The 17,232-nt window shown below is 60.1% G+C and overlaps 1 protein-coding gene across 2 annotated transcripts; it reads left to right on the plus strand.

The window, feature by feature from the left end:
* Positions 1-695: 695 nt before the first annotated feature.
* CAPN10 (calpain 10) lies at positions 696-16,775 on the plus strand. Of its 2 annotated transcripts, XM_042950803.1 has the most exons (13): positions 1,063-1,448; positions 2,352-2,404; positions 3,133-3,264; positions 4,412-4,608; positions 5,399-5,616; positions 7,185-7,326; positions 8,020-8,186; positions 8,545-8,825; positions 9,285-9,487; positions 9,632-9,887; positions 11,193-11,392; positions 11,611-11,656; positions 11,928-16,775. In XM_042950803.1, exons 2-13 carry the CDS (start codon positions 2,378-2,380, stop codon positions 11,955-11,957), a joined length of 1,899 nt encoding a protein of 632 aa, XP_042806737.1. In that variant the 5' UTR covers positions 1,063-1,448; positions 2,352-2,377; the 3' UTR covers positions 11,958-16,775. The 2 variants fall into 2 exon arrangements, with proteins under 2 accessions (XP_042806736.1, XP_042806737.1); XM_042950802.1 differs by lacking the exons at positions 1,063-1,448; positions 2,352-2,404 and adding an exon at positions 696-897.
* The last annotated feature ends 457 nt before the right edge of the window (positions 16,776-17,232 follow it).

Consider the following 17,232-nt stretch of genomic DNA (forward strand, 5'->3'; position numbering starts at 1 on the left):
TAAATCGCCGTCCTCGCCTCCCCGCAGCACCGAGCGGCCAGGAGCTATAACCGCACGTCCAGCAGGTCACTCACTGTCCAGCCCACCAGGACCAGATGCCCGGTCATCTGCCGCAGTCCCATCCCCTGTCCCGCTCAGGATCCAGCGCGTCCGATCCCAGACGGCCTCGAGACAGCCTCCTAGGCCCGGAGGACCCCCGTCCCCCCTCACCGCGGGCCGGCTCGGTCCCGGGAGCACACCACCGCGCCCCACCGCTGCCCTCCCAAGCGAGCCGCGGCGCTCGCTTCCCGGATCCTTCCGCCAACAGGCGGCCCGACCTGCCGCCAAGCGCCGGGACGAGCGGCGCATTCTGGGAGGCGGTGCTGCATTCTGGGATCTGTAGTCCGCGGCCCGGACCTCGGCCCAAGAGGCCTCTCCGGTCCCTTAAGCCCCGAACGCCCGCGAGTCCAAGCGGCCCCGACGCCCCAGCCCGAGCTGCACCGGCCAGAGGACACGAAGCCCGTCAGCCTCCCGTGAGTCTCCGCCGGGCGAGTTCGCACACACCTCCCGGGGAAAGAAAAGTGCCGCCGGGCGATGGCACGGTCTCGCGAGAGCCGAGCTCGGGAGCCACGCCCCCGAGGGTGGGATACTGGGAATCCGTTTGGACTTCCGCCGCTCGAGTGCGATTGGGCCGCTGTGTCACGTGGCCCGGCGGTTACCGCGGCGACCGGACGGGCGCGCGCCGGGCCTCGCCCTCCTTCGGGCTGTCAATGGGAGCCCCGAGCGCCCAGGATGCGGGCGCCGGCCAGGGAGCTGTTCCGAGACGCCGACTTCCCCGCCTCGGACTCCTCACTGTTTTCCAGCTTCTCCACGCCGCTGGCCCAGTTCCGGGAGGACATCACGTGGAGGAGGCCCCAGGTGCGGCCCCCGGCGCGGCTCTCGAGCCGAGGGCCGGGCTCCGGGCGCTGCCTCCCGCGCGGTGCGCGGCGGGAGGGGTGGCCGCGTCTGCCGCGTCTGTCCCAGAAACGGGGGGGGGGGGGGGGTGGTCCGTCGGGAGGGAGCCCCTCGTAGCTCCGTGCCAGGTCCGTCCCGGGTGTGCGGGAGGACCAGCGCCTGGCCCGCGCCTGTGAGAACTTGGTTCCGGAGGAGGCTCGGGGCCCGGCGACAGGGCCCACAAACCCAGCCCCGCTTCTGCCCCGACGGGCGCCTGACCGCACTTAGCTTGTGGTGTGCACGGCCCTCCTGGCCGCCAGCGGGCCTGCCCCGTTACTTGTGTTTGCTGGTATCTGCTACGCCCGTGGTCTTCTGGAAGGGCCAGACTGAGCCTACGAAGCAAAGTTGTTTAGGGCTTCGTGCACCTGCATTTTCAGATGTAAACGCTTTAAGGTGGCAATTTGCGGGGATGCTCCGGCCCAGTGCTCTGTTGATAATCCTTAGAAACAGTGTATCTGCCCAGTAAGACTCCTCAGGTACGACCCTCCCTCGTCTGCACGGACACAGCCTGCATGGCCAGCAGCCCTCAAAGCCAGAGCAGCTTGGGTCTGGCGACTGAGGCATTTGGGCAACACGGAAAGTGCCCGTTTGGTGTGGAAGGACGGGAGGGCCAAAGCATGAAGAGCCTTACAGGCCATGCCAGTGGAATTCGGGTTAAAAATGGATTCTAGGCAACTTGGAAGGCCATTGGGGGTTTTAGCAGAGGAGCGATTTGAGTGGGTTTATGTTTGAAGAAGCTCACTTTTACTGCTGGCTGGGTGGGGGATTGACCCGCCAAGCAAGCAGGTGGCCATCGCAGTAGTGATGCTCCTGGTAGCATGGCCACCCCTAGGATGGCTTCAGAGTGGGTGGGTTTGAGAAGTACTCTGGAGGGGGATTAACAGGTTTTACTGACCAACTGGAAGTGGAGGGTGAGGATAAAGCCAAGCTCAGGAATGACTTCGAGACTTCGAGACTGAGCACCTGGGTGATGTGCTAGGCGACACGGGGAGGTGGGGGAGAGCTAGGGATGGAACTCTCGGGTTGGGTTTTGCTCTCTCAGGAGCAAACAGAGCTGTCAGAGGCAGGTGGGCATGAGAGTCGGGCACTCAGGAAGTTCTGGGCTAGAGGTTCCCTCTGGGAATGGGCGCTGTCACAGGGCTCAGGGCCCTGAAGAGTGTCTCAGGAGAAAGTGGGGCTGGAGAAGAAGAGAGGGCTTGGAACTGAGCCCTGAGGGACCCTCACACTTCCGAGGGTGTCCAAGCAGGTGCCCTGGCAGGTAGCCGCGAGAAGCAGCAGGCAGTGAGGAAAAAGGACGAGCGGGGACACATGGAACCCTGGGAGCCAAGAGGGGACTGTGGGGAAGTGCAGGGGCTCAGCCACTGTTCTGATGCCTGCAGGTGCCAGGAAAGATGAGAACAGAGAGATGCCTGCTGGATTTGACCACACAGAGGTGACCGGCTCAGAGGCTAGAGGGGCCTATGCTGAGGGAGGAGGAAGTGATGAGCAGCTGTTTCAAGAAGTCTGCCAGTGAAGGGAAGCCTCAAGGGGAGCTAATGCAGGGGGGATGGTCTGTTAGAGAGGATGGGGGTTCTCTCTCCGTCTTCTGCTGGTGGATTCTGCCTCTAGGGGTGAAAGGGGGGGGTCGTGGGAGGAACCCAGGCTCCGAAGACAAGAGGGGGTCAGGTCAGGTTGCTTCTGATGAAGCTTCTGGCAAGGTCATCAGCTCAGAGGGGCGCAGGCAAGAGGGGGGCAGTGTAGAAGTGTAGAGAAGAGGGAATAAAGTAGTCTGGGGAGTTGGCAATTAAGCCTTGGAGAGAAGGGTTTCAGTTTCCAGCAGTATGGAGGACCCATTTGAGATCTGCCAGTGTGGACTTAAGTGAAACCATTTTCTAGGCCAACAGTTAGCTGTTTGGAGAAGGGGGACGTGGGATCCATCCCGAGCTGGGGTTTTGCCACTTAACAAAGCTAGACAGAGAAGAGGACCCTAGAACCTAAGCCAGATGGGATGATGTGAAGCCAGGAGGGCTGACAGATGGAGGCCGCGGAGGCCAGCTGCTTCCCCTCCCCTCTTGGGCAATGCGGATGACCAGAAAAGCTCCTCCCCAGCGCCTGTCGCCTAGATCCCGTGTTCTTCGTTTTAAAGACTAGCCTTCAGACGAGGTGTACTCTTTATTTCAGGAGCTCTGTGCCACACCCCGGCTGTTTGCAGATAACCCACAGGAAGGACAGGTGAAGCAAGGGCTGCTGGGAGACTGCTGGCTGCTGTGCGCCTGTGCTGCCCTGCAGAAGAGCCGGCGCCTCCTGGACCAGGTACCTGCGTCCGAGCGTGTTTCTCTTCTGCTCTGTCTTCCTGTCTGCTGCGCACAGGAAGGAAGCGGGAGGCAAGGCAGCCGAACCTCCTGTTCTACGGGGCTCTGCTGAGGTCGCCCAGCATGGCTGGTGGAAAGGGAGGGCTCTGCTCACAGGCCCCAGGGGCTCCAAGGCACAGACACCGTGTCCCCGTCTCACCAGGGCTCCCCGGTGCTTTCTGCCCTGCTCTGCCCTCCAACACCCTTGGAGGGATGCACAGATGAGCAGGCCAGCCCAGAGTAGGAATGCCCCGGGTTTGGAGTAAGTTTTCCTAGCTGGTTGTTGTTGTTGTTTTTTAAACAAGCTTTGAATGTAAATTGGCAAAAGGTGATTGAAATGGTTTCCGAGGCTGGGCGGCTAGCACAGGTGTAGGAGGGCTGCTCAGAGTGCTCCCCCAGGAGCACCACAGCTCTTTGTTTGGCTTGTCGCTAGAATGTTACTGATTGATGCAGCAAGGCTGACGGTGGTGACCCATCCAGAGCTCCTCCTGGGTCCCCAGGCCTTGCTAAGCACACCACAATTGCTGGCATTTGTTCTCCGGGCCTCTCTGGCTTTGACCCTGGTTCATAAGTGAGAGCGCGAAAACCACTGCTTTCGTGTTTGTAGCCACTGAGGGGCAGAGCCAGGACCAGACAAGTGTGTCCGGGGCAAAGCCCACACCTGTGGGGTCACAACACCAGAGCCAGCAGTGGACGGGCTGGCCCGGATCCCGAGGCACCAGCCTCCAGCCGGGGGGTTGCTGTGCCCACGGTGACCTGCCGTCTGCCACCGGCTGTGCTGAAAATTGGGTCACTCGTGCCTGTAAGAGTCACGTTTGTTTTGGATTCAGGTCGAGTGCTTATTTGGGACAATAGGACATAAAGGTTGGCTTTAAGCTTCTGGACACACTCGGCTCCCTCAGTGTGGCCCTAAGATGCGTCCATTGAAAAGTCGGTTAGCTTTCCGTGTGACGATTAGGTTTCCTGCAAGCGCTGCCGTCCGGGGAGGAGTAGGGGAGGGCCCTCGGCAGACCGGCAGGGTCCCCTGGAACGGCTCAATGAAGGTGCTTGGAGGGCGCTGCGTGCATTGCCTCTCACGGTCTCCTTTTGCCTTTCCCTGTGCACGGTAGGTCATTCCTCCAGGACAGCCGAGCTGGCTCGACCAAACGTACCGCGGCTCCTTTACCTGTCGAGTTTGGCAGTTTGGACGCTGGGTGGAGGTGACCATAGATGACCGTCTGCCTTGTCTTGCAGGGAGACTCTGCTTCTCCCGGTGCCAGAGAGAGGATGTGTTCTGGCTTCCCTTACTGGAGAAGGTCTATGCCAAGTACGCGTGCCGGAGGCTGGAGGGTCGGGGTGGGCAGGGAGCCACAGCGGCCTGAGTCTGCCCCCGGGAAGCACGTCCCCGCTCTCCCTGGGCTGCAGTGTCCTCCTCCGTTCCAGGGACCTGACAGCCAGGCCGGCGTGGGGACTGACTTGTCCAGAGACAGAAACTCTGAGACTCGGCCTGTGGTTTGCCCCATCCCCGGCCCGCTCCCCCTTTCTCCGCACTCATCTCAAAGTCGGGCATGAAGGCATCGCCTCCAGAGGGAGAGGGTGTGCGTTTCCCTCCCCTGGAAATGGTGGGAGGTGGGAGGCCACCCAGGTCGCAGTGCTTGTTTAGCCTGGTGCTGCCTGAGACCACGACCCTCACCCGGGGTCTGAATCGAAGAAGCCTCCTCTTAGGATGCATATATCAGCTTGCCCAGAGAGGCTGCACCGATAGGCCTTAGCCCTAAGGGAGCGAGGAAGGCCCGCAGTGATATTGGTGTGAGCGAGTCCCTCCATCCCCTGGCCAGTGTGGGGTTTGATCTCGAGAGGCAAGGAGTGGGTGTTCACAGGCTTGCGCCCCGCACCGCCTCGTGCTGATGTCTGCCCTGGAGGCGGCAGGGCATTGCTGGGCCGCTGTACGTTACAGCCTTTCAGGGTCAGGTGATGCCTGGACTTGAGGAGAATGAGGCAGGAGTAAAGAGAAGCAATTGAAGTGGTGGGCGAGGTGATCTGGGGGTGTTGGGTGTGGGGATGGAAGGGGCAGGGTACCCGGGCCAGAGGCTCACTGGCTGCGGTTGTCTCCCTAGGGTCTATGGGTCCTATGAGCACCTGTGGGCCGGGCAGGTGGCGGATGCCCTGGTGGACCTCACTGGTGGCCTGGCGGAAAGGTGGAGCTTGAAGGACTTGGCAAGAACCGGCGGCCGACAGGACAGGCCTGGCGGCTCAGAGCACAGGACTTGTCGGCAGCTACTCAGCCTCAAGGACCGGTGCCTGATAAGCTGCTCGGTGCTCAGTTCCAGAGCAGGTGAGACGCAAGCGGGGGGCGGGGGGGGGGGTGGGCAGGGGAGAGGCCCGCACACACGTGCGTCTTCTTCTTGCGGCCCCATCGGGGCCGAGTGGAAAGCAAGACGTTTGTCCTTGAAAGCTGGTGTCTGGTGTGTGACTGTCCCCACCACCCGTCCTTCTCTGGAGGGAGGTGTCCCTTGCTCCCCGACTCACCGCTAGGGTGAGGCCGGACCCTGCGGGCGGCCGCCGTGTGGAGACTTCGTAGGAGATGGGTGGCGGCAGCATCTGGGGCCGGCTGGCGACCTGGCGGAGTCAGTACTGAGGCTCCCGCCTTGGTGGTCCTCGCACTCGTCAGAGAAAGTTTGTTGAAAGGAAAACAACACGCAAACAGAGCTCCTTTGACTTTTTCACGGACTTTAGTAGGTCTTTCCCACCAACACGTGTGTGTTTTGCATTTTGCACCGTATGCCGTTTTCTCAGGTGCCGTGTAAACTGTCAGTGTCAGTTCCGTTCGCAGATCTGCTGTGGTTTTCTTACTCTTTCCCTTAACCTCAGACCTTTAAGGTCTTTTCGGTTTCTCGCGTTATAGACGGCATTACTGAACATGTTCGTGTTTGAGAGCGTCCAGGATGAACTTCACTATGAAAGTCATAACGACCCCAGAATACGGACATTGAAATAAATGGACACGTGTGGACAATTCAGTTGCCCGGCCTGTGCGTGAGGGCTGGGTCTGCCCCCATGTGTGGGAAATGAGGGAAGCCCGCAGAAGCCTGTGCGTGACACAGCATTAGAACCTTCCCTGAGTCTTGGCATCGGCTGCCCCCAGGGTGGGTGGGGTCAGTTCTTGGCGCGCCAGGCTTTGCAGAAGCCCCTAGGCAAAGAGGGGGCTGCGGGAGGTCATCGGGATCCCCCTGGAGCGTCTCAGGACTGAGGACTGAGGCAGACCCCAAGAGTGGTGGCTATAATGCCGTTGTAAATAAAGCTTTTCAAGACATTCCTGGGGTTTCTTCTCCTTTCTGGACTGCCACCCCCCTTCCCAGGTTGGAGTTCCTTCACTCTTCGGCCCCTCCTTTTGCACGTCTGTTTGTCCCAAGGGCTCTGGGCAAATGGGGTGGTTTCCTCTCTGGAGCCTCCGGTCTCCCCACCCCACACCACGTGTTTCCTCCAGCAGTACCTGCTGTGCGATGCCACCCGAGCCAGCCTCGCCGGGAGGTCACAGACCTGCCGCTGACAGTGCTGGTGGCGGCACCAGGGGCCCTGTGCCCCTTGTCGGCCGGCCGGCCATCCTCTCTCGTCCGCCCAGGCAAGGACCGAGCCACCGAGAAGGGAATGAGCTGCCGGGCCTGTGGCCGCAGAGCCAGAGTCCAGACCCGGGTCCTTCGCCGTGGCTCTGCCGTGGCGAAGGCCGCTCCTAAGCTCGCTTGTCCACAGGGTCGGGAAAGGAGCCCCACTGGTCCGTGGGGATCTGGGTGCTGGTGTGGCCACAGCAGGGTGGGCTGGAGCAGCCCGCGGGGAAGGAGACAGACCCGTGGGTCTGCTCGGTTTGGGGACTCCCTGCCCACATCCCAGCTGTGTCTCTCCCAGGTGCCAGGGAGTTGGGGGAGTTTCATGCCTTCATTGTGTCGGATCTGCGAGAGCTCCGGGGGCGGACTGGCCAGGCCATCCTGCTGCTGCGCATTCAGAACCCCTGGGGCCGGCGGTGCTGGCAGGGGCCCTGGAGAGAGGGGTGAGTATGGGTGAGGCCAGAACTATACTGCTGTCAGGCCGGGAGGGTGGGGCCCCGAGTGGCAACTCAGAGCTGTGTGTGTCACAACCGTGTGTGTCCCGGGCTCTGGTGCCGTGGCTCGTGGCAGACGATTCGTAGCTGGTCAGGACGGTGCATGGTTGGTCTCCAGCAAGGCCCTCCTGGCACCACCTCTGGTCCCCTGAGTCCTGTGCTCGGCCCCAGACAACCTTAGGAGGCCGGTGTCGTGCATGGTGCCGGGACCAAGGCAACCCTAGACCCTGGGGTCCTGTCTTGAGGGTGCCCACGGAATGGTAGGTGCCCCATCAGGCTGCGGGTGACAGGGACTTGTGAGTGCTCAGCTTTCTGACCTTCACTGGTGCTGGGAACCTGGATTGAATGAGGGCTCTGGACCCGCTCCCCGTGGCCGGCCGTGACCGGTCAGCAGATCCGACGCTTGCCCCCGAGCCCAGGCTGGTGGCAGCTCCACCTGAGTCGATCAAACACATCTCTCGTTCACCTGCTCGAGGACACTGCTCTGGGGAGATGTGTCTAGAGACAGGGGCCCTCGGGGAAGGACAGAGGTGACTGCGGAAGGCCAGCGTGGAGCCACCCGAGCTGGCAGGGCACAGGGCTCCTCGGTCAGTGTCGTCCACTCTCGGATGAGAGGCCCCTCTGAAGTGAAGTGTCTTCCAGGGGCGAAGGGTGGAGCCAGGTGGACCCGGCGGATGAGGCTACACTGCTGTCCCAGCTGCAGGAAGGGGAGTTCTGGGTGGAAGAGGAGGAGTTCCTCCAGGAGTTTGATGAGGTCACCGTGGGCTTCCCGATCACGGAGGCTGGCCACCTACAGAGCCTCTACTCAGGTAAGGGGAGGCCCGCACGCTGGGGGAAGCCCGTACCCTGGGGGAGGCCCGCACGCTCACCCTGGGGGAGGCCTGGGGGGGGGGGGGGCGGCAAGCCGCATGGGCTCTGCCTTCGGAAGTCAGGGCTGAGCGGAGCCCGCGTCCCTCTGGGGGCTCCTGGGCACCAGCCTGGCTACAGGCCCCAATCTGCTTCCTTCAGTGCAGAGAGATGGTTCCACTTCCTCCCGTCCCTGGCAGCTCAAGGTGCTGGGAGACACGGGGTTCCCTCCTATAGGGTGCCGTGGCTGGTGTTGGTGAGAGTGGCAGGAAAGGTGGCATGGGAGCCCTTTCTGGAGCCGATGCTTGGTTCTCCATCTAGAAAAGGAGCTGTGCCACACTCAGGAGCTACCCGGGGCCTGGGTCAAGGGGCAGTCTGCAGGAGGCTGTCGGAACAACAGCGGCTTTCCCAGCAACCCCAAATTCTGGCTGCGGGTCTCGGAACCAAGCGAGGTGTACGTTACCGTCCTGCAGAGACCCAGGGTGCGCACGGCAAACTGGGCAGGCCGGGCTCGGGCACCGTTGAGGGACGACCGTGCCTCATGGACCCCGGCCAGCCTCCTGGGCAAGGACTACCAGGCCGTGGGCCTGCATATCTGGAAGGTAATTCTACCTTGGTCCCGGCTCCCTGCTCAGGGCCTAGGGGCGCTAGGACAAGAGTGACACCGGTGACCGCCAGGAGCCTCAGGTGTCCCCCGCCTACCCCAGGGTCATACACCAGCTGGTGCTCCCACAGACCCAGCCCCGCCTAACCCAGCCGGCATCCGTCAGACAAAGGGAAACGAAAAGAAAAGCAGCCGGTGGCGGAACCGGCCGGAGGGACCAGGGCACAGCCCTGTCTCGGTCCTCCTCTGTTCTCCCCAGAGCGGGAGGGCTTGGAGGCTCACATCCGGGACAGAGCCACTGACCCCTGGGGCCGAGTGAGAGCCCTGGGTTGCTGGGCGCTTTGAGCCATCCCCTGCCGTGCTGGGGCGGGGCCCACAGGTCTGGGCGGTTTCTTTGTGCTGGGTGAAGGCGGCAGGCCGGTCTCGGGACGTTGGCACACGGGCCCCCTCTCTGCAGGTGGAGAAGCGGCGGGTCAGCCTGCCCAGGGTCCTGTCCACGCCCCCCGTGGCTGGCACTGTGTGCCACGCCTACGACCGGGAGGTCCACCTCCGCTGTGAACTCGGCCCAGGCTACTACCTGGCCGTCCCCAGCACCTTCCTGAAGGACGTGCCGGGGCAGTTTCTGCTCCGGGTCTTTTCCAGTGGGAGAGTCTCCCTCAGGTGAGAGGGGCAAGTGGGGTCTCCAGGCCGCGCTCCCTCGAGGGCCTCAGCGGAGGAAGGGGGAGCGGCCCGGGCAGCTTGCTGGCGGTCCGTGTGCGTCTGCGGCCCATGACAGCCGGGTCCTCCTGTGTCTCCCCCGGGCAGTGCCATCAAGCCGGCGACCACGAGCCCTGCCTCTGGGGAGGCCCTGCCCGCAGGGGAGTGGGAGACCGTGCAGCTGCGGGGCTCTTGGAGAATCGGCCAGACGGCGGGGGGCAGCAGGAACTTCGCCTCCTACCCTACCAACCCTTGCTTCCCCCTCTCGGTCCCTGAGGGCGCAGGGCCCCGCTGCATCCGAATCACTCTGCGCCAACACTGCCGTGACAGCGAGTGCCACCCCATCGGCTTCCACGTCTTCCAGGCAAGCCCTTCCTGTCCCCGGGGGTAGGCGGGCACAGGGCAGGCCTCGGGGGGGCTGGTCCACACAGGCGGCCAGGCCGGACAGAGAGGCCTGGACGGGGTCACGTGGGCACAGCCAGGCCGGCTGGTCCCATACAAGATCCATTTCTGGGTTTCGTGAAGTCTGTAATTCAATGGGGTCATAGGTCAGCTTAGAACCCTGGCTCAGAACAAGCGTCACGAGGTCAGGTCTGCTCCCTAGAACCGCGCCTCTCGCCCAGGAGACCCGACAGCGTGCCCCAGGAAAGGCGGTCCGCCAGGAGCCGCCCCAAAGCCATGACGCAGTTCATGGCACAGGTTCGCGGGGAAGAACAGGAAAGGGAGCCCACCCGCCCACAGAGCCGGCGTGAGGGCCTGGCAGACAGATGCCCCCGATCGCAGTTGCTTAGGTGATTCTCAGAGCAGAGAGCTGTCCCCCCGCAGGAGGAGAGGAAGCCGTGTTGAGGCCGGAGTAGGGCCAGCACATCACAAACACCACCCCAAACCTCCCAAACCTCCCTCCACCTCAGTCTGCCCGCCCTGTGTTGTAACGCAGCTGGGACAAGCCCAGCAGACCTGTAGTTGGAGGAAGGGGGACAAGTGCGGTGCCGGAGGTCAGAGGTCGTAAGCCCAGACTCCACGGGGATGAAGTGGCTCCCAGCTCACATTTGTGCCCCTCCTGGGGGCCCCGCTTCATGCTGGGTGCCGAGGAGGGCATGGGCCAGGAGGGCAGCCTGGAGCCGTGCCCTGGGCGCCGTTGTGGGGTGGGCACACAGAGCCCGGGGTGCAGATGATGTGAAGGAAGAGTGGGAATTTCTCTGGTTGAGCAGCTTCTGTACGCTTGGGAGGACACTGTGCTCCCCAAGAGCTGAGGGCTCATTCTGGAGCTTCGCTGCCCCCGGGCTGCCAGCTGGGGCACCCAGGAGCTTCGATACAAGTGCCAGTGCCAGGAGCCGGTCAGACGACCCTCAGGACAGAGGCCTGGGCAGTGGTGGTCGTGGCGGTCCCCCACGCCTGATGGGGCCGCCCGCCTGACAAGGGCGGTGGGGCCTCGGTGAGTGTGAGCCCAGCTTCTCCGGCTTGGTGGCCCTTCCTCCCTGGAAAAGGGAGTGTGATGTGGGAGACGTCACCGTGAGATCCGGGCAGACTGCACCGGGCGCCTCCCCACCCTGGACACCCCGGCCTCGGAAAGGGAGTGCGGTCCCGAGACTGGGAAGGACTTGGTGGCCGTGGCGGCCCAGCGGACAGCCCCACCCCCCGACCCCGTCTGAGCCCACGCCTCCGCCAGGTTCCGGTGGATGGCGGGAGCCAGGGCGCGTCCCGCCTGCTGCTCCAGGACCCTCTGCTAAGCTGTGTGCCACACTGCTACGCCCAGGAAGTGAGCCGGCTCTGCCACCTGTCGGCGGGGACCTACAGGATTGTGCCCTCCACCTACCTGCCAGACACAGAAGGGGCCTTCACGGTGACCATCGCCACCAGAATAGACAGGTGGGGCTCCGGGGCTGGGGGTGGCCCTCGGTGTCTTAGTATTCACCTGCCTGTTCTCTCCCGCCTGCCCTGCTTGCCCCAGCGCTTGTCTGTCCCCGCAGAGCAGCAGCGGGCAGGGCGTGAGCCTTGGGACCCCTCCTTGCCTGGGAGTCTGTGGGGGGAGCGTGGCTGCTCTCGAGCTGGGGGCCAGGAGGCCGACCGTGTCTTCTCTCCCGCAGGCGCTCCATTCACAGCCAGGAAAGGCTGGGGCAGCTTCTCCAGGAGGTACGTGTGGGCCCTAGGGCAGAGGGCCACCCCGTTACTCTGCCTTGGGGCCGCCTGGCGCCCTGGGGTCTGAATTACCCCAGCTTCCTCCCAGAGGCCAGGCTGCAGGCCAGGCTGTGCCCGGGGACACCGGCACACCGGTGTGTGAACATGGGGGCCACCAGGCAGAGCCCCTCAGCAGCCGAGAGCCCGGGGCTGCAGTCCCAGCCCCTGGCAGTGCTGCTCGGAGGAGGGCGGCCCTGCCCAGACCTCGCCGTCTCTCGTCCTGCAGGCCTCCTTCATGGCAGTTATGAAAACCTAACTGGGTGACCCCCGTGTCGGCTCCGGTGACTGGGGGGTGAGAGGCCCCCTCCCACGGTGCCACCAGCCTCCATGCTGTGGCTCACAGCCCCGAGTCGGACGGCTGCACGTGCCCGCGGGTCCTGCAGGGAGGTGGCCGTGGGGCGAAGCAGGTGCCTCGGAAAAGCAAAAACCGCTGCATCGGGCGTCCTTGTTCCATGGCGCTGAGGCCGGAGAGCCTCCCAGAGACCCTCGACGGCATCTGTCGCCGGCTCCGGAGAGAGGCCTCACAGGGGACAAGAGCGTAGCAGGACAAATCTTGTTTAGAACCGGTTATTACGGCAGACGTTTTTAGGAAGAAACTTTATGAATAAACGTGAGTACTGAGCGGTTTGCGGAGCCTCGTCTCGGGGACCCGCAGGCCGAGTCCGCTCTCCCTGAGGAGCAGGGGAAGGCCCGGGCCCTGCGCTCCCTCGGGGCCCTGCTGGCCTGTGAGACGGGCAGGCTGCTTGAGGACGCAGTGGGTGGTGGGAGCCTGGAGGGTCGTGGAGGGGCCGTGGGCGCCCGCCCCGTGACGGGAGCAGGAGGGAGCAGCCCAGGGCAGCACCTTGGTGCCGGTCACGTCGTCCGCCCTGTCCCTGCTGGGCCTTACCCCACCTGGGCGTCCGGAGGGACTCTCGGCCTCCGCCTCCCTTCCGTTTGGAGGTGCCAGATGCAGTCGTTTGCTCTTGACGTGGGAGGAGGCGTCCCCGGGGGCCCCGGGCCTCTGACCGGTTGGACGCAGTCAGCCCTGGTCTCGGCCGGGCCTCTCTCCCCACCCCCGCCGCTTCCCTGACTGGCCAGCGCCGTGGCGTCGCCGTCCTCACCTTCCAAAGGAGGGCTGGGGGCCGCGACACAGGCCCGAGGAAGACCTCGCTGCCCCACGCCCCTTCACGTGTGAGCAAGACCCCTCGCAGTGACCAGTTCTCTGGGGTCGAGTGGAGGACGGAGGAGGGGCTCCAGCATCTGGAGGTGCCACGGATGGAGAGGCAGCCCGGCAGAGGCGGCCAGACACCAGCCGGGCTTCCAGGACGTGGCTGGGCCGGTGGGGCACGGGCCGTGGCCCCCGCGCCGGAGGAGGCTCGCGCCCTCCTGGCCGCCAGCCCCCTGGGCCTGCGCCAGCTTGTGGTTCCTTCGCATGGTTCCTTCGTGGGAGGCAGAGCTGAAGGAGACCTCACCCCCAGGGCATCCTCAACAGGCAGGCAGGCCCGGCTGTCCTGGGCATGGCCACCTCCCTCTGACCGAGTGAGCTCCAGAAGTAGCTTGTGTTCTCTGGGCTTCGATGTCCTTGCTGAACACGTGCCCGAGCCCTGGCCGTACTCAGTGTGCCCCCATGTCTGCCCTGGAGTCCTTGGCCTGGAAGGGCCTGTGGGGTGGGCACCAGCGGGGCTCATTCTGCTGAGGACAAGAGTGACCGAAAGAGGGCTCTTGCCCGCCCCCGCCCCACAGGAGGACCCGATGCACGGGCGACTTCCAGTCTCCGTCAGCCACCTGACGTTGGCCCCCCACCCAGCCCGGTATGAGCTGGGGCTGTAGACCACAGACCCCACGGGTTCCGGGCCGGTGCGCTGCTGTCTGACCCGTCCTCTGTATTGACCTAAGCCCCGCCTCGGACCCGGCCTGTGGCCCCGGGGAGCTGGGCAGCAGCAACCAGCCACGCCCTGGAGGCCTGGTTCTTGGACCGGCCGGTGGGGGACTACTCGGGTGAAGGGCCTCCCTCCTGTGTCCGGGGGCCCTGGCAGACCCCTGACGGGCAGGTCTGGGTGTGTGCATGTGGGAACGCCACCTTTCCGGCCTTCCCAGCAGACTTTGCCCCACACCACCTGTTTGGTTTCTCGTTCCACTTCCTGCTTGGGGCAGGTGGACCGTGCCTTTTCTGTGGGAGCCATGTCCTACCCAGTCCCGGCCCTGGGTCTGCTCTCGTTGTCCTCGCCTGCCCTCCTTCCCCTGGGCCTGGGTCAGCATTGGGGGCCGCAGGGGTCCTGGGGTGAGTATCAAGATCCTGGTGTCCTCAGAGCGGTAGTCAGGGAGGGGGCCTGGCTGGGTCTGGGCTTCCGGGGCGAGAGGAAGGACAGAGCTGGGGTGAACGGGACAGGGCCAGCCAGACGGGGCCGAGGTTCTCAGATGCTCCAGCCTCTTTCCTCTCTGTCTCTCCGTTAATAATCATTTTTTTCTCGCTCAGTGTCCTATGTCTGCATCATTTGGTTTTACTGGTTTTTTTTTTCTCCTGTAATATTTAATAGATATAAGCTAGATATGCTGCCTTTTGAAATGAATAGAAGAGTCATTTTTTCCTAGGGACACTTTGGGGGCTTTTTGGACCCCAACACAAGGCCTTGGACATGGCTGCTCCATCAAGGAGACGGTCGTTGCTGGTTTTGAGGATGAACTTTAAGGGGCAGGCTGGGCCTTCCAGCACCCAGGAGTACTCAACTCAGCGGCTCTGGGGCCCCGTCCCTCCCCAGGGGACCTCAGATGCAGGGCTCTGGCTGGGACCCTCTGGCTATTCCTCTGGTTCCCAGCAAGCACAGGCTGTTTCTGCACAGACAGGGCAGTCTGGCCTGGGAGCCGGCTCACTCAGCGTCCTGGGGAACTCAGGCCATGGAGTTTTAGTCAGGACCATGCTTATGCTTGTTTCCCTAAAGCACCTCCCCTCCAGGGCTGGGGCTCAGGCCATACACACCCTCAGCTGCCTGTCCCTTCACAAATCACCCAAGAGGGGAGGCTGATGGATCAGGAAACGGCTTTGGCTTGGACTGGGCTGGCTGCTCTATCAGGGGCCAGTCCTAGTCCCTTGTGGGTTCCTGGTACCTGGGCAGGTGTGACGCTGGGGCACCATGACGTGTGTGTGTGTGTGTGTGTGTGTGTGTGTGTGTGTGTGCGCGCGCGTGCGCACACGATCTGACTGACGTGATCTCATCCCTCATCCCCCAAGGCCTATTGAGAAGACCCACCAGCACCAACACATCCCTCTCCACTACCCTGATCCCCTGTCCCTTCATTCTGAAGTCCCTCTGTGAGTGTGTGTGGGGTGCTATGGATGGGGCTCAGATGCCCAGTACCCTGCCCTTGAGGACTGTCTGCACACAGATCATCTGGACAGTACTGATGATGAGGGATAGATGATGCATTGATGTGTAGGGGTGGCCCTTGATCAGCCTGGGGACAGCAGTGCAGGGCAAGCAGGGGCTGGCAGAGGAGTTGAGCAGCCTCAGGAAATGGAAAGAAGCTCTCTGTGCCTGCAGTGTGGCAAGTAGGCTCAGCAACTGTGGCAGGAGCTAAGGCTGGAAAAGTAGGTAAGGGTCTTGAGGTCCATTTAAGGAGCTTGGGTCTTACACCTTGGGTGGTAAGGAGCCACTACACAGTTTTTAAGCAGGACCTGATAGGTGTATATGTGACTTCTCTCTCTGGTCGGAGTCTCTAGATGGGGAGGGGACCAAATAGAAGGCTGTCGCAGACATCAAGAGACAGGTGATGGTGTCCTGCCCAGAAGGGAGGTAGGAGAGGCAGAGAGAAGAGGTCACTGTCGAGGTACATTTAGAAAGCAAAAGCAGCAGAACATGATGCTTGATGTTTAATTAGATTGATCGTCTAGAGCAACGTGAAGAGAATTGATACCTTCAAATCCATGAACATGGTATACCTGCCCATTTTTTGAGGTCTTCCTTAATTTCTCTCAGCAGTATTGTGTGTCCTGGAGCATAGATATTTTGCACTTACTCTTACCTACTTTGTTTTTCAACACTTGCAAATGCTATTGTATGTTAGGTTTCATTTTTCTAATTTTTTTTTTGCTAGTATATAGGAATACATTTTTTGTATATTATGTTGTGTCCTATAGCCTTGTTAATTCACTTATTCATAGTTTGGGGGTTGGGTTGTTTTTTGTTTGGTTTTGGTTTTGATTTGTAAATCCCTTAGGATTTTCTACATACAGAATTACGTCCTATGTGAAAACAGAAAGTTCTGTTTCTTCCTTTCTTACCTGAATTCATTTTTTTTTTCTTGCTTTATTTCTGGAGGCTCGGACCTCCAATACCATTTTGAGTAAAAGTGATGAGAGCCACTTTCCTTGTTCCTGATCACAGTAGGAAAGCACTCAGTCTTTCACCATTAGGCATGATTTTTTTTTTTTTTTTATAGATGCTCTTTATCAGACAGGGAATTTCCCCCTATTCCTAGTTTTTGAGAGTTTCTATCAGAAACAGATGTTGAATTTTATCAAGTGATTTTCTTTCATTATATAAATGCAAGGAAGATCGGAGGAGATGATTATATAAATGTTCCCCTTTATTAATGTAGTCAATTATACTGGTTGACATTGTAATGTTAAAACAAACCTTATATCCTCAGGATACTTGTGTGCAATGTATTATTTGTTTTATACATTGCTGGATTCAGTTAATATATTTTAAAGAATTTTTATATCTGTGTTCATACATGATATTGTTCTGTATTTTTGTTTTCTTGTAATATCTTTGTTCAGGTTTAGAATGAGGGTAGAATGAAGTGTTCTCCTTTATGTTCTGAAAGTGCTAAGGATTGATATTATTTTATTCTTAAATGTTTGGTAGAATTCACCAGTGACACCATCGGGGTTGGGGGTTTTCTTTGTGGGAAAGTTTTAGATTATGAATTCAACAACTTAAATATAGACTATTCAAATTTTCTATTTCTTGTACAAATTTCGACAAGCTGTGACTTTTAAGAAATTTGTGCATTTCAGAGCACCTGAGTGACTCAGTTGATTTCACCTCAGGTCATGATCTCACAGTGAGTGGGACTGAGCCCCACATCAGACTCTGCACTGACAGGAGGGAACCTGTTTAGGATTCTCTCTCTCTCCTCTCACTGCCCCTCTCCTGCTTTCTCTCTCTCTTAAAATAAATAAATAAACTTAAAAAAATAAATTTGTGCATTTGAACTGAGTTGTCAAATATATTTGCATGACGTTATTAATGACGTTCTTTTATTACTCTTCTAATGTCTGTAGGATCTGAATTGATGCTTTCTCTTTCATTTCTGATATTAGTAATTTGTGGGGTGTTTTTTACCTTGATCAGTGTAGCCCTAGGTTTATCAACTTCATTGATCTTCTCAAGAAAACCAACTTGCAGTTTATTGATTTGATCTGTTATTTTTGTATTATATTAAATTTCTACTTTTTTAATTTCCTTTCTTCTTCATTTTAATTTGTTGTTTTTATCCTAGGTTCCCAAAGTGGAATCTTAGATCAATGATTTTAGGCCTTTTCTCTT

Source organism: Panthera leo, chromosome C1 (genome assembly GCF_018350215.1).
Source record: "Panthera leo isolate Ple1 chromosome C1, P.leo_Ple1_pat1.1, whole genome shotgun sequence".
In the NCBI taxonomy this organism is placed as follows: domain Eukaryota; kingdom Metazoa; phylum Chordata; class Mammalia; order Carnivora; family Felidae; genus Panthera; species Panthera leo.